Genomic DNA, 17,382 nt, shown 5'->3' with positions numbered 1-17,382 from the left:
AGGAAGGGAGCAAAACAAAGAAAAACATTTTCAGTGCTACATTATTTATAAAATGCTCTTCAAAATGCATTTGTGTAGCTCACAGCCCCCTTTCCAGACACTGAATTCACTGTTGTTACTGAAATATTATCACTGCTTACAAAGGTTGGGGTTTGTTTTGTTTTTTAAATTATACAAACTGTTACACTTATGTGAGCTACTATTTTAAAATCAAATCCTAAAAAAAAATAAATTTAAGAGCCTTCAAACCCAGCAAGTAACTTCTATAAGAGAAATCATGAGAACATTCAAACACTTGAGTTTGAAATGTATGTTCCTACACACTGCATTTAAATTTCACTAAGTATTGAGTCACATTAAGTCTTCCACAACTTGTTCCATAGCTTACTTATGTGTCCACCAATCTGAAAAGCCAGAAAACTTTATGTTTTTATCATTTGTATTTAAACTACTAATAATAAATGATAAGGAAAAAGTAACAGTACCCAGGGTTAACTAGAAGAATGTCCCATTCCAGGAGAAGAAAGATAAACATATAAATGTAAAAAGTTGTAAAGACATCTTAGTATCTTCCTTACTGCAACATTCAGTAAGAGCCATATGAAACCCATACAGGGTGGGAGCAGTTCAGAAGAGGGGATTGCTTAGAAATGGGAACACCATCAGGCAGAGGGTACAGACTGTTCCCTAAACTGCCTCATAAAATTAGTATCTCTAAGCATCTTCCTGCACTGTGTTCCAACCCAGTCCCTTTTTTGTCAGTTCCATAATACAACTGCTCACGGTCTTGAGAGATTGTTCAAGTACCATGTATCCTTCTGAAGGATCCAGTATCAAACAGTGGGTATAAGTCATTGTAGGAGAGTTCAGACACCTCTAACCATTCACAACCATCCCATATACTCCAACTAGAAAAGGGAGACCGAGCCCTAGGGGATGGAATCTAGGGGTACAGGGCAGCTTCAACAACAGTGGGACAAGAAGCTGATTCTCCTTTAGTGTCAATCTACCCCACAACAGGTTGCTCAACACATCACTTTGGTTTTGTGCCTCAGAACTTGGAAACACACTTACTCAACAATAATTTGCAAAGACCCTGAGAAAATACCTTATCTCCTCCATGCTGCTGTTACTGTAAATGAGCCATCTTAAAAGTTAATTTCATTTGACTTGTATCCACAGCAAAGACTCGTTTGAAATGCACAAACTACTGGAGATTATGATGTAAGTTAAAATTGATACTGTAGATGCACTTCCTAAAGGTATACTTGCCTGAGCAACGAAACAAATCCACAGCCAAGGTTGCTCAAATCTGAAAAGCTGCACTCCCACTGCATGAAGCCCAGTAAGAAAAAATAAACCACTTATCTTAATACTGTATATCAGAAGATATTTCAACTATAAGCAATCTCTATTAAATCTTTATCTTTTAAGAGTTACAGTGTCTATAACCTTACAGGAAATGGTAAGAGCTCAAAGCAGTAATAACGTAGTAGCGTTCCAGCCATTAAATGCAAATGTACTAACCTAGGAAGTTCTGCTCCTCAATTTTAAGTCCTAACATCTAAAAAAAAGAACAATTAACTTCTCACACAGCAACAAGATCTCAGTAAAAAAAGAAAGTATTCTGCAAGCTACAAGGTACTCCAGAAGTATTTTAGTTTCACTCAGCTTCTTGTTTTAGATGTGCTAGGAATGATGACCTGCCATCACATACAACATCTTGAGCTACTGGATGTAAGAATAGATCCTGATAATAACAGTTTCTCACATGGCCTTAACATATTGCAAAAAAAAGGCTGGGACAATAAACTGATACTCAGCCTCCACCAGGATTAAGCAGTTGACAGGTGGGGCTGATGGAAGACAAGCTTTAATGCAAAAGTAGCTTCAGTCTCAAAGGGGCTATGAAAGAGACAAGCAGATGAAGCCACAATCACTTGCCAGGCTTTCAACCTCACACTGCACATTTATCATACTGGATAACCATTCCCAAGCACCCACAGAGCACTGTTTCCACCTACATGAAAGTAGTAAGACATGGGAGATGGCATCATTTCCCTGAACATTTTCTTTCTTGTAGCTGTACTGCCAAGTAGCGTCTCAGCAGGAGACAAAGACAGAACAATATACTGAAATCTGCTCAAGCAGTAACATCTTACACATTCCTGACCCTCATGACTGGTGAGAAGGCTGAGGAAACCAGATGCAATTCTTTGCTCTAGAATGAAGTGAGAAATATCCATTAGTGGGTTGTGTTTTCCATCAACACAAGACAAGGGAAAAACCACTCAGAGCGACATTAAATCAGAGACTGATGGTTACAAACTTCCAGCCTAAACATTCCTCTCTGTCTCAACTGAAGATGTTTTCTTCCCTTTACAAATAGATCCTTTAGACTTTCATCAGAAATCAAAGCATCTGAGCAAATTGCCTGTTCCTCAGCAGAGCCACAAAATGAGCATTCTCTGCAAAGCAATCTTTATCCTTGAAAAGATAAAGACTGGAAAGATGATTCTCCGTGGACACTACACACTCCCAATAGTTTTCTCATACCTGTTTTTGCCAGCACAGCTGTTTAACACAAGTTATTCCAACTATATTTTCTAATAGTTTAGGAAACTCATGATAGATAAGTGACCATGTGCCACGAAAGATACTTTTTTGCTTTGTGTTCACTGGCTTGAAGAAGCCAAAGCTCTGTCAATGGCAGAGGTTCCCCACATTGCTTCCCAATAGAATGGCACACAGTAGCTGTGATGAACCTCCACCTGTCACACTAGTTACCTAGTTGCTGGCTTTCAGAGTTGTTAAACTGCTACCTAAACCACACAGACCTCAAGATCTCACATCTACATAAGTGTTTTTGACCAATGATCTCCATCTTCAGCAACTCCAGCCAAGGGGCATTCCAACTGACAACTACCTACTGTGTATTTACCAAGTTGCTACTGTTTTCCTCCCTCAGATTTTCAAGTTCAGTTGACATAAAATTACTACACATCACAAGAGAATGCTGAAAAGGACCCTAATTTGATGATATGTAAAAAGAGGGAAAATATTTCAACATGCTGAGGACTTGACAACTGCCTGGTTTCAGGGCATGAACGGCAGTACATTAAGTAGAACAGTCTGATTTTAAAGTTCTCTTACATTAATCAAAATATAACTTATAACTATGTTCAAAGTTAAGAACTACTCTTCTACTTTTAGCATATTCCAATTATGGTTTGATTTCTGATGGCAGCGAAATGAGCTTTTCAAGAAGAATCCATTATTCTGCTCTTCCCACCAGATAATTTTGCTGCCTGCAACTTATCATCAATCAACAAAAATGTCAACAGGGTGGCAGGATTAAGTATGTTCCACAGAATCAGCATTTCTACATTCCTGGTTTTTCTCAGGAGGCCAAGACTGTACATGTGAATTGCTACATAAAGACAGGCATTGTTTGGCTTAGGGCTGCCATTCTTCAAAAACTGTCCCAAATCACCAAGGACATAACACTCCAAGGGTAATTTGCCTGCTTTCCTCCAGAAACAAACCAATCATGCTGTTCAAGAGCAGGTAAAGGCTATTCTTGTTATAGATCAAAGATAAATGTACACTGCTAAAACACTTCACCCAGTGGCACTAAAGCTAGACAGAGAGAAATGCTTTTATTGCACTTATTTCAGTACATGTGCTGAAGGCACAAGATACGACTTCAAATGGTCAAGTAATGCCAGACATAATTAGATATTTTATTGAACTGTGTCTTCACTTGTAATAAGAGAGTTTAGCAATATTCTTACTAAAAGATGACTGAAGTTGTTTTTTTTATTTGACATTGTTCAGTGATTTTTTTTCTCCTCCATTTTTCAGCAGCAATTATATACATTTCAAACCAGAAAGGACACAAACAGAAGCATTTCATTTCTATATTAAATTTGTCTAGCCTCTCTTTCTCATAACAAAAGCTTCTTCCATTAGTTTACTCTACTGAAGGCCCATGGAGTCCTCCTTCAACCTCTGCACAATTCCCAGTCTGAGGAGATCTGGGGCAGGCCACTGTGCTAAATCACCTACCCAACATTCCAGAGCTAATTGTTAATTTCCAGTTGACAAAACCAAACATTTCTAAGAAGTCACCACAGATAGAAACAGATCAACTACTGTTTCTGACCAGAGGCATAACCATTACTTGTGAATTCCATTCAGGAATGACTGATGAGAAAAGCATGTTGCTGTATCATACTTACTACCCTCTCCAGTGGGTAGATGGTAACTTTGATTTTAACCAACAACACAGACATTTCCACATTATAAGCAACTGGGCTCTACCAGACTCCAAAGGAAGAAGTGATTTTACAAGGTTAAAAAGAAGTAATTATGATAACAGCTGTGATGTAGATATTTTATCAAAACCATGAAAAGTTTGAACAAAAATATCTAATGACATTCTGTGATAAAATTATTTGGATAGAATTCAAAGGGTACTAAAATATCCTTTTCCAACACTCAGCTGTTTAGACAATTAACCTGTTCAGACTCCTCTTCAAAAGGTAGTTAGTGCTACTACATGCAGCACTGAAAAGTGAGAAGGTCAAACTACAAAACCATGCCTGTAAAATCTAATAGAAAGAAATTTCAAGACTACATTTACTCAGACTTAGGGAAAAAAATTTAAAATTATTTACTTGATTTCTAAACCAAAACTGAAGCTCTCCTAATCCAATGTTCTTTATTCTTGTTACCTTTAGTTTTGTTTAAAAGCAGGTTGAGGGGGGGGAAAAAATTAGACAAACCTGACTCAGAAGTCTCAATCTTAAAGCCATATGCACTTCTTACCTCCAGCAGAAAGGATAGCTGTGCTTAAAATTACTGCTGTGAACCAGTCTGCCTTTCTCTTTCAGGAGTTTAATGATGGTCTTATCTGCATCCTAAAATGACAGAACACAAATTTTCCTTAGAATACAAATGTCATCATTTCACTAAGCTGTAACAGGACATGTCTCTATCAGCCAAATTAAGAAAACACCTACAAATTATCCAGTACTTACACAAACACACAAATCCAAAGAGCTTCTATACAATTTCTACATTTACTGCAGAGGTACTGTGAAACACACCATGTGCAAAGTTACCTACTCTACAAATCCCAGCATACAACATCAGTCCCTTTTTGCCCTTAACTCTGTTTCCATAAACACACAAGTGTGTACAAAATTCAAATTAGTAGCACTGATATAAGCCAGATAATAAATAATATCTTACAACTTCTGATGTTGTGGCAGGAAGCCACCCAGTGCTTCTTACCCAATATTTAGACTTTACTACAACACATTCCTCCAACATGACTACAATTACACAAGCCTAAGCATCTTCTACAATACCTGACTAATTAAACTGGATTTACCTTCTAAGCTGGAAGTGAAAGCTGTACATTAACAATTCAGGACAATCTACTGAACACACGTGTCAACATGTCATTAAGGAAAAAGCATGCAAATATTTATGATACAGCAATATTCATAAGCTAAGAATTCAGCATCATGAGAATATTTTCCAAGAGCCTTAAGTTCAGATTCCTACCAGCAAGAAGCTAAACATGTAGCCTCCAGTGTTGTTTTATTTGCCTTAATACATAGCAGGAAGCAATGACAACTGTTTGACTTCAAATGCAATACAAGAGGTTTTAAATCTTCTTCAAGTAAATTGCTTTTACAGGAACAGGCTTTGCTATCAAACTGTACCAGCAGGAAACTGAATAAAACCAGTTTGTGTTCTTAGCACAGAGAATTAGAGCAGCAGTCCTGTCTATGGATTTCTGTCTGCAGCAACCTGGAGTTCTGTGGGGGATTCTCGTGCATCTATTGGCAAGAAAATTCACATTGCAACACATCCCACAGGTGGGAAAATGATTGGGTTTCTCTCCTCTGACAAGTCATGTTACATGATCTGGCTGGTAGAAACTTAATGACATCTGTGAGCTCAGAAGTCATCCAAAGGTCAAGGAGGCCTCTGCACAATTGCCTGGAGGCTGCATACACAACATGTCCATGAGGAACAAAGGAAGAGTGAGGCCCTGCCAGCAGAAAATGCAAGCAGGAGATAGTCTTCTTCCATTTCACTACTAGATACACAATGTGACTTTGGCTTCAAATTCTTTATTTTTCTGATATTATAACAATTGCAACATTGCTGCAAATGTTAAAACCTTTTTATTTTTCCAGATCCATAAGACACATGGAAGACAAAGCCACTCGAGAGGAGAAGAACACTTTTATTATATATAACATTTAGCTTGAATAAAACAGTAACTTATTTCCTTCAAGGCCACTAACCTTCACATACTGGCCAATAAAGTCAGTCACTTCTGCTGTGAAGCAGCCTGATGCATCAACAGGACAAACAGGCACAGAATCTTTCTGAATAATATTAAAATCCATGCAGACTCTGTAATCATCCTACAGGAGAGACAAGTGCCAAGTTATAGAAATACAAAATACTGGTTAAAATACCCATCTCTGGAAAAATAAATGAAATATTAAATAGAAAATGTAGTGACTGTGGAATATGTAGAATAGCTAACCCTTCAGCCTTCACTAATCCCACACATGCACGTACATATGCATCTACACACACTTGATGTGTGTATGTACACACATACATACATATTAGTCAACAGCTTCAGGCTACTCCCCGGGCAGTTCAGGAACTGACAAGCACTGTGTCATGCCCCTGTACTAGCCAGAGACTCGTGTCTGTTCAGCACACATGGCATTTTTCAGAAGGCAGGCTGTTTTAATCAAACTACTTTTGGAACTCCACATAGGAAATCCCATTTTCTGAAAGTCTTAATGACCCAAAGCCTTCAAATCTGTTTTTCTCATCTTTGTTGGCCCATAGGCAACACTACTGACCAAGAACCACACATGGACAACATCACAGTTTATTTTCCTGGCAAACCTCCCTTTCAATTTTTAATTTCCTGTAACAGTAAGGAGGAAAAAAAATAAATAAGAAATTCTTAAAGAGGGTCACTTCAGACTTTCTTGAATACAACTAAACAACAATAGTATTTTAGAAAAGATTAAAACAAAACTATTAGGGGAATAGAAAAGTACAGATTTTAATTCCAAGTTTGAACTCAAAATAAGACCATATCTTAACAATTAGCAATCCAGATTTCCCTCTTTCTTGCCCTAAGGGAAGAGAACATTATTGAGGGTGGAAGGAGAAGGGAGAGGGGGACAGCTGCAAATAAATCACTCTCTGCACATTCACAGAATCACTTCATTTTCCTCAAAGAAAAAGGTTATGCCTAAGCCTGCATCAAGTAAGGTTGCTTTTTTGAGCCTTGGAGGTTCCTGAATTGCTCCTCTGACAAAAAGGGGAAACCACAGACTGCAGGGACAAAAAACTGAAGTTTTGTGTAGTGTTAAACAGAACCTCAGGGGCCCTGCCTCCAACCCTAACACTAGTCCCTGTAGGTTACCAGCTCCTCAAGACATCATATCTTAACAATTAGCAATCCAGATTTCCCTCTTTCTTGCCCTAAGGGAAGAGAACATTATTGAGGGTGGAAGGAGAAGGGAGAGGGGGACAGCTGCAAATAAATCACTCTCTGCACATTCACAGAATCACTTCATTTTCCTCAAAGAAAAAGGTTATGCCTAAGCCTGCATCAAGTAAGGTTGCTTTTTTGAGCCTTGGAGGTTCCTGAATTGCTCCTCTGACAAAAAGGGGAAACCACAGACTGCAGGGACAAAAAACTGAAGTTTTGTGTAGTGTTAAACAGAACCTGCAGTGACCCTGCCTCCAACCCTAACACTAGTCCCTGTAGTTACCAGCTCCCTCAAGACATATCTGGCAGATGTTGCTTGTTGATCCACAGTGTATTTTGCAAGGATGAAATTAATCCACAGTGAGAGTGAAGCTGGCTACTTCATGTAACAAGGCACTGCATATAGAAACAAAAAAGCACTTCAGCTACAACACTCATTTACTCTAGACCAGTCTCTTTCCACTCTCCAGCAGCTGAACACAGCCACCACATTATTCAGTCTCCACTTGGTCAACCAGCTTCTCCAGTCAATAGATTAACTGAGATAAGCCCATCCTCAGTCACCTTTCATCAGCTATTACTGCTGAGATACAGCAAGCAGACTGCAGTGTTTAAAATGTAGGCCATATGACAGAACTACTGTCAAGCCTGATTTGGCAGGGAATTGTGCAAGGCTTTGAAGAAGCAGCCAGCAGACTACAAAGCTTGGGACCCTGACAACCCAGCTAAAACATAACAACAAACCTTCCACTTTGCAGGACCTAGGTCAGGAGGTGGTTCAGTCCAATTTGCATCACTGATGCAGCCAATGATATATGAAGGGCTTTGCTATTTTGGTTTCCTACAGTTAGTTCCTTTCCTTTGAAGAACTTGAAAAGCTTTCCAGACTGACCTGTCATTTGATTTAATGAAGATTTGCTTTAGTAACCACGAATCAAGAATATATTCAGGCACATACAGAAAACCACAGATACTAAGCTCCACTGGAAAGCTAAGAAAATGTCAATTCTTTCCAGAAGAGAAGTCCTAGTGTTCACTTTTGTACCTCTGCCAGGATTACATCTCTCAAAAGATTACAAATCTAACACATCAAGAGAATGAAGCAGAAGCTATGAAAGAGCTCGCTGATAAGAAGTCATAGAATCATAGAACTATTCAGGTTGGAAAAGCCCCTTGGGATCACCAAGTCCAACTACCGTCCCTACTCTACAAAGTTTCCCCCTAAACCAGATCCACCAACACCACATCCAAACGACCCTTCAACACATCCAGGGATGGTGACTCCACCACCTCCCTGGGAAGCCTGTTCCAGTGTTTGACCACTCTTTCTGTGAAACATTTTTCCTAATGTCCAGCCTGAATCTTCAAGCCCTTCCCTCTTGTTCTGTCACTAATGACCTGTGAGAAGAGATCAGCACCAACCTCTCTACAATGACCTTCCAGGTAGTTGTAGAGACTGATGAGGTCTCCCCTAAGCCTCCTCTTTCTTAAACTAAACATTCCCAGCTCCTTCAAGGGTTCTTCGTAAGATTTATTCTCTAGGCTCTTCATCAGCTTCATTCCCCTCCTCTGTCCTCGCTCCAGCACTTCAAGATCTCTCTTGAATTGAAGTGCCCAAAACTGGACACAACACTCCAGGTGTGGCCTCCCCAATGCTGAGCACAGGGGGACAATCACCTCTCTCCTTCTGGTCACGCTATTTCTAATACAAGACAGGAGGCCACTGGCTTTCTTGGCCACCTGACCACACTGCTGGCTCATGTTCAGCCACTTGTAACTGGAACCTCCAGGTCCCAGGGAACACACAAACATTTTATACATTTTACCTTGTAATGCATCTAACCAATATTCTCATGTTTTCTTAAAAAATGTTTGAAACATAATTGCTGACTTCCCAGAAGCAAGAAACAAAAGAATATGTTTTTTTCCTCTGTGTTTACACCAATCCCTGTGGACTTATAACAAAACCAAGTAAGAGAGGGCAGACAATCTTTGCTCTGTCCAGTCAGGCTTTCCAACAAGCTGTTTCCAACAACTGAACTGTGTTACACAAATACACAACAAAGCAAGTCAGCAGCCAAAGAGAAGTTTCTTCCAGAGCTCCTTCTCTCCTAGCAGCCCATTGCCTTCCTTTACTCCATCTCCAGCAAGAGGCTCCTGACTCCAAACCAAGTCTGCTCCCTCACCCCTTCAGTCAATGCCTTACAAGATTTAACTACAGGGGAGTGCCTGAGGTAGTGTGATAGGATTCAGACACTTTTCTAGTCACCATTCATTTATTAACCACTAATATACAGCCCAGTCTCATTTTCTTTATTCATAGCAGTAGTAAACTGGGACATGTTTTTGTATCACCGTTCATCTTGACAAGGGTAACATCACCACAACTGATGCACCCTTCAGAAAAACTGAGAAAAAAAACAAAAGACAGAAAAGGATGGGATATATCACATCAATAAAAAGAGGCCTTTTCATAGTGCCAAGAGTTTCTGGAAATGATGATAGAGCTCATGGTCCATGGTTTGCTAATTACTAGGCACTGGCAGCTCTACTGCAAGCTTTCTGAGGGCATCTTTGGACAATGGCTGAAGACAGAACACCACACAAAAAGACAATTACTCTAAACTAGTGCATTTAATTCATGTGTCTAAAAACTGAAATTATTAAATCCATGAAAAATTATCCCTCTTAATCTTCAGAAGAATAGACTGAAGGAAAGGACAATATGGACAGAAAAAAGAATAGAATGCAACAAAATCCTTTTACACCAAGGGATAAAGAACAAAAGTAATCAAAGCATTTTTTCATTCTCTAAAAGCCCAATGAATAAGGACATTGAACTGCTGAAGAGGGGCAGTGTGCTGAGCAGAACTGCTGCTATCATCCAAAATTATCACTTAACAAAGCCAGTTTTGACTATTAGTGCAACAGATCATTTCTTCTCAAAGCTGTAAATTTAGACTCTGAGAAAAATTAGGGTCAGTGACACCAAGACACAGTGGCAAATTGACTTCACATACCACAATAACCACCAAATCAAAGGACACCTAAGATCTCCAGTCCAGCACACAAAGGGCACTAGTGAGTGCAAGAACTCATTAGAATACAATGCTAAAAGGCATTCTTACATTTTTAAGTAGTAAATTGGAGGCTTGTTTAATATCATAATCACCCTGTCAGACAGACCCCAGTAGCTGGAAAGCCAAGCATTGTGTGTTGGAACAAATTTATCATTACAGATACATAGTTCATACTCACAGCACCAAAATAGGGGGCCTGATGTACAACACCTGTGCCTTCCTCCTCCTTCACGTAGCTGTCTACTACCACAGTAAAGGCACCTCTGTCTTTGCACTGTAACACAGAAATGATTTCATATATATATATACACACACCCACAGCAAAACAGAAATCTCAACATGGAAGAGGCACCAGCCACCTGCACAAGTAAAGAACTGCATCAAAATAAGTGACAAAAACATTCCTAAGGTTATTTAATACTTTTCCACAGCTAAGACACCAAGGCTGTATATACTTCATTTAAACAGTGACAAATGGGATTAAACCTCTCCAGAAGGCCTCAGAATCAATTACTCTTCAAGCCACAGATCTTCACACAGTTCTCTGCTGAACAGACTACAAATCAATGCACTCCTCTAAGTGAGGATGCCACCAAGAACACTACAGGGATTCCATACAGAGAAATCTCCTTGCATTTTTGTAGGTCCACTACACCCTCTAATTTTAAAAAAGTTTGCTTCTGTAATAATATATTTCCTTTACTTCCTCCAGAGAATGAAAAGGTGGTAAATATCAAGTAAAAGCCAACAACATACAAACAACAGAAATAATTGCCAACAAAAGATCTGACAATTTTCCATGTGTTCAGTATGTAGATAATGAAAAATAGAGAGAATTTCTACTCCTTGATAACAAAGTACTGAAAAAAAAAAAATCAATAAATCAGTGCACTCACAGCCAAAGTGTGTTACAAAATATGAGGTTTGGCTTGTTCTGAAGAGGCATATTTAGAGATAAGGTACCTATTCTAAAAAAAAAAAAAAGCAGATGCACATCTGCTCCTCAGAAGTACAGCAGGACTCAAAGTATGTATCCATTCCAAACCTCCACACCGGCAGTCCTGTTGTTCAGACTCGGCTATGTGTTTGACCTTTCTCTAGAGATAACAGGTCCTGGTTCCTACAGAGGCTTTCTCACCTTTGCTGATATCAGCACATGCTTCAGAGCAGATGGTAGTCACAAATGACCAAATCCCTCACAGGAGTGAACAGCTGCTGGTCCAGCAGTCCTGTAATCCACTTCAACTCTTTGAAAAATGTAATCTACTTTTAATCAGAATTAAAAATATACACATATATATGATAGAGGGTTTTTACCCCCTGTGTTACTGCTACATACTCTGCTGTGGTGCTATTAACTACACTAGACTTATGCAGTGCTTAAATGCTGCACAGGAGGACATCCAGAAAACCAGATGTATTGGTAGTTATTTTAACAAAAGCTTTTAACACTTCAATGAAAACACTGTATGACTGTCACTGTTCGCCACGGTCAAAGTCACTCTCTTGTGAATGCAATATTTGTGGACTCAATAGGCAGAGAACAGAAGCTCACCAGATGAAAAGCTGAGAGAATACTGCCTATTTATTAACATGTATTGGAAGTTTCTCTTCAATCTTGGGTATATTTCAAACATAAAGGAAAAAAAAATACAGAAAAAAGTTAATTTTCCATTTTTTAATCTTTCAACTAGGATTTTGAAATACTTGAATACAAACTGAACACAGGATTTTCTTAATATAAAAAATGAATAGTAAGAATTGCTTCTATTTTAATATTTGTATCCTGTACCAAACTTGTTCATCTTACCTGAATAAAATATTCAAAGAGTGGTTTATATCTCTTGCCTTTAAGAGCAATGCCAGGAAACCTGAGGAGAAGAATTTACATGAACAGAAATTAACAACTTGAAAATTGATTAGTCAGCTGGTAGGAAAGCTATTTTTTCCTACTTCATTTGTCCCCATCCCTAACAGAATTTGATTTCATAAGGGGAAGAAAAAAGTAGTTTCTCAATAGTTTGCATTTCTACACCTCTGGCAATTTGGACTTAAGACAAAAACTATAATATGTCTTTATGCACCCCTGCCAACAGTCAACAGGAACACTTGTATCTGAAGGTCTTTCAATCAAGTCATCATTGTAAATCAATGCAGGAATTAAACATTATTAACAATCTATTTATGGTACATCTGAGCTCAGATCTTCTGGATAAAATTAATTCAGTATGATACTCGTAACAACTAACCCTACTGCTCACCTCATTCAACAGAACTAAACAAGCACTGTTCCCAAACACCTAAATATTACACACACTGAAGGCTGTGATGCAGGGTATTGCAGGGTTTAAAGCTTGGGTGCCTCATTCCTTATTCTAAACCCAGGCATCCAAACTCCCCACAGGCACCTGAGGGAAAGATCCAACACAAACAGGACAGACTGAAGTTATCTGAGTCAAACAAGAAAAGTAAAACAGAGGTAGAGCCTGTAGATCTGACTCTTTTCACCCTTCTGACAATAGTTGACAAAGATGGTGATTAGGTTGGGACTCAGAACTCTCCTCAAAGTGCTTAAATCATCCATTTCAGGAAAAGCTTAGTTAAAACACAACTTTGTCTAATAGATGGAATAGCTCTCTGAATGTGTCACAGCTGTGGTCTTTCCCTGTAACCTTCTTGATCCACATCTTCCAAAACAAGTCAAATCATAAAACACTTCACTACTTCAAAGTGGGGGACTCTTCAAAGCTGCTTCATCACACAGAAAGGAACCCAGGCAACACTTAGAGCCAAGTTAAAGAGCATGAGCTCAACATACATAACATCCACTAGAAAAAGACATTTCTATTTTAAGCCGCAGCTTTGGGGATGGTTTATGTATTTCATATTACAAACAGCCTTAGCAATGTTTGAGGTGCTTAATTGGGATCAGATGAGAGAAAAGCATCCCAGTGTTCAGCCACACAGATGTGGCAATGCTCAGACTCAGGATGTGAAGCACTAGAACTGGCTTTCAAAGAAAAAAAGGAGTTAAATTCTTATGTAATACAAGTCACGGAAAGGTAAGGGTTGAAGATCACTGATTTTCAAGATTTGAAACACTTGGTTTATCAAAGCCCTGAACTTCAAGCTAAACATTTATACGGTGCTGCCTTCTTGTGACCTAAGTTATAGTAATAACAACCACAATTAAAATCATTATAGTAATCATTACAGTATCTTTAACTCTCAAGAGATCTTTTTTTTTGGATTGTCCAGAGACAACTGTGGAAAACAGTGTAAATGAATGAAGTATTTAACATGCAAGTAGATTGAAACGTAACAAAGAGGGAGGAAAATGCTCATATATTCCCTATTTACCACTGCTAAATGAAACAAGCCACTCAGCAGCCAAAAGTGGAGTAATACACCAAGGCCAACCTACTGGTGTGAGGCAGCTGATGCTGATGTTTCACTGACAAGGTGGCTGCCATCTCTATCCCATTTGCTCTCACAAAAAATCTACCATCTGCATCTGAGAAGACAGAGAAGAAAGACAGGTTTGAGGGAGACTGGGAAGGCTGAGATTCCTTAGGAAGTTCAGATTACTTCAGATACAGGAAATCTTCAATAAGATCATCCCTTGACCTCAGCCTGCCACCTGGCACATAACAAGTATCATGAATTTCCCCCCAAAGGGCCTAAGTGCCTGAGAATTTAAGTGACCTAAAGAAAGAAAAAGAGTAGAAATGGGAAAGTTCATTTCTACGACCTTATATACTCATAGATCTAAATCTTGAAAAGATCCATTCAACAACCAGCTACCTCCTAGTTGTCTCACATTTCACATTGAGAAATAATTTCTTGTTTAACACAAAAATTGGATCACGACCCAAAAAAAAAAAAAAAGCTACCAGCTTGAGAAGACTGTAGCCCTAACAAACAAAGACGAAAAATATACTGCTCTGCAAGGAGAAAAAAAATTGCTAGCAGCCTCATGTACAAGCACAGAGAGCTAAAAATAAATCAATAAAAGATTGTAGCAATACAACTAGCCTGGGACATGAGCAGTGACACCTGAAACCTGTGTATGATCCCCTTACAGCACAGGTACTTCAGAACTCTGATGAAAGCACCACACCAAAAAAAGGCTAAAACCTTCTGTGAATTCCTGGATACTGAATGACTGCAACCAGACTGCAGAACTTGCAGCATTCCATTAAAAAAAAATTGGAACCAAAAGACAATACATCAAGAAGTGTAATACATCTACCTTGGTTTTTTTTTTAAGTTTAAAGGTAATGTTTTCAAAATTATTTAATAAAAGAGTGGTTTTGGTAAAAAGTTTGGTTTTGAGACACTCCAAAGACATTTCAAAAGTCTGGGAAGGATCACAGTACCTATACTTTAAGAGAGAAACAGAGTCCTGATGGATCTAAAAACCTGCCTGGCATAGCAACCTGACCCAACTTTAAACAAATGAACAGTTTCTAAGAAGAAGTGCTGAAGAACTGACAGTACAAATTTGTCAAGAATAACTGACAGTTTGTTTTTAGGTAGACTAACCAGCTTAGACAGCAAGCAAGCAGATAAATTTAAGCTTTATCATTAGTAAGACTTCTGACACTTAGACATGTCATTCTGACACACACAAATCTTTTAACTGGGTGACTGTCTGCCCATGTACATGGACACGCAACTACTTAGAGGAAAATTCACTATCAGACTGAAAGAAAACTTCCAGTAGTGTCCCTGTCAGAGACTACCACAATGCTGACACATTCAATGGTTTTACTGGTGACCCTGAACGAAGGAAAAAATCTGGATTATCAGCAGTTCCATCAACCCTGAAGAATGAGAGCACCGTAAATCTTCAGCAATTGAGTACCAGTTTAAATTGCTACAGAATAAGTGACAGTTGAAGAGAATTCAGCTGGGAGGAGGAGAGGAGGGAAAAATCAATGCAGAAATACAAAATAAGTAGTACTCAATGGTCACAGTATGAGGCATCAGAGCAGACAATACCTTAAGCAAACACTGCAGCTCTATATTCCCCTAGATCAATGACTACATGTAATTGCTTAGCTGAAATAGGACATAGCCTCCTTCTTTTAGATGTTTTTAACATGCAAAGCCTTCAACTACTCAGTAAAAAATAATTAAATTGAAATAAAAATAACTCATGTCAGTGAAGAAGTGTTGTCATTCCCCCAAAAACGTCTAGTCTTTTATTTCTTTTCTTTTATCATGGTTTTGTGTTGTGTGGGGTTTTTTTTCTTGTTTGTGTGGTGGGTTTGGTTGAGTGTTTTTTTACCCACTATGCAGGACTGAATAAAGCAAGCAAATAAATATTTGTTGCATTTTACCTCTTGAACAGGTTGCTGGTTTACACAAAAGATTTAAGAGAAGTCTGATTTATTTCATAAATCATTTTTCCACTAAACCAAGATGAATAAGCAGTCTTCAGAAAGCATTAACTGCCACTGGCTACTTAAGTAGACCATCTCATGGAAGCAGTATTTTCTTGCCAAAGCAAATCGTTTTCCTTTTGTCCATTTGCCTTGAAATATTTACATAATTTTTAGTAAGAGTTCAGCATTTGAACAATGTCCAGGGTTTCTTGAGACTTTAAATTGAAAGTATTGACTAGGAAAACACACAGGAATAGGAAAGACTAAGGAACTTCTCTTTTTTCCAGCACAAAGCAATGATCTAATGAAACTCTTCTTTTACTTGTAGCTTCAAGTACAAGACTAATTTGTCCTAGTAAATTTATGTCTTCTATACATTTTTTTGTAAGACATACACAAAAAATATCACCATGCAGGGAAAACCAGCTTTAGATAACTGCAAAATCCAACTCCTTGAAACACCTAGTTTCTGATTTATAAAAATACTGGAAGTTAACAAGTGTGTAATAATTTATATACTTGCCTGTCAAGTATCTCATATTCACTGTCAGATTTGTACAGTGCTATCAGCCTGGATTCCATCAAAATGTAAATCTTTCCTGTGGCATTATCTAGAATGTAAAATAAAACAAAAAAAGTTACATAAACCTCAATTTAATACCCTTATTTGCATCATTATGAAACATTTCAATTTATGCAAAATGATACCTTATTAGCTGTCAAGCAGCCCAAAATACTCCTGCTGATCGACCACTAGTTCTCAGCTACCTTTTCCCCCTACAGACATTTAACAAACACTTCTGAAAAGTTTGGTTATAACAGAAACCACAGGACTGAAGCCCATTCCACTGATGTTCAGTGTGGTTTGTTTTTTGCTCCAGAGTTGCAGTATATGTAACTGAAACAGATGGAAACAATTGGAAGATGGATGATTGCTACATAAAATGAATGTTATTAAGTTGACATTCATGGTAACAATTGCATTTTATCCTGCCTTTCTGAGATTTACTACTCCAATCACTATTATGCTTGGATTTCTTTTGAAAGGAAGTAAACACAAATAAAAAGTTAAACATTACAAAAGAAACCCATTTTATACTCCAAAAAAGAAAACAAACCCTGACCTCTTAACCTCAACAAGTTTTACTCCCCTACCAACTTAGTCAGGGTCACTGTCCCACCAGCAGTCAGTAGACACCCAGCATCTCAGCAGCTCTGGCAGGTGTAGGTGTTATTTCTGGAAGTACTCAAGAACTCCTTTTGAGACAACCAAGTTTATGTTAAAGCCTTGGAAAACATACTTAGTTCTCTGTCAGAACAAAACCCAAACACCTGGAGTTCACTGTAAAGGCCTCTGCAACTT

At 38.4% G+C, this 17,382-nt stretch overlaps 1 protein-coding gene across 2 annotated transcripts in view; it reads right to left on the bottom strand.

Annotated features, from left to right (window-relative positions):
• IARS (isoleucyl-tRNA synthetase) overlaps positions 1 to 17,382 on the bottom strand; it is a 105,074-nt gene that overhangs the window by 70,809 nt on the left and 16,883 nt on the right. For both annotated transcript variants that reach the window (XM_009997019.1, XM_009997020.1), the window contains exons 7-11: positions 16,543 to 16,630; positions 12,440 to 12,500; positions 10,808 to 10,903; positions 6,327 to 6,449; positions 4,831 to 4,922 (exon numbers count right to left, since the gene is read on the bottom strand). In XM_009997019.1, the coding sequence (XP_009995321.1) occupies positions 4,831 to 4,922; positions 6,327 to 6,449; positions 10,808 to 10,903; positions 12,440 to 12,500; positions 16,543 to 16,630 (460 nt within the window). The remainder of the gene's footprint in view (positions 1 to 4,830; positions 4,923 to 6,326; positions 6,450 to 10,807; positions 10,904 to 12,439; positions 12,501 to 16,542; positions 16,631 to 17,382) is intronic.

The sequence above is a fragment of the Chaetura pelagica genome, unplaced genomic scaffold (assembly GCF_000747805.2).
Source record: "Chaetura pelagica isolate M959 unplaced genomic scaffold, ChaPel_1.0 scaffold364, whole genome shotgun sequence".
NCBI classification, from domain to species: Eukaryota; Metazoa; Chordata; class Aves; order Apodiformes; family Apodidae; genus Chaetura; species Chaetura pelagica.
This window is presented reverse-complemented; position numbering and strand designations above follow the sequence as displayed.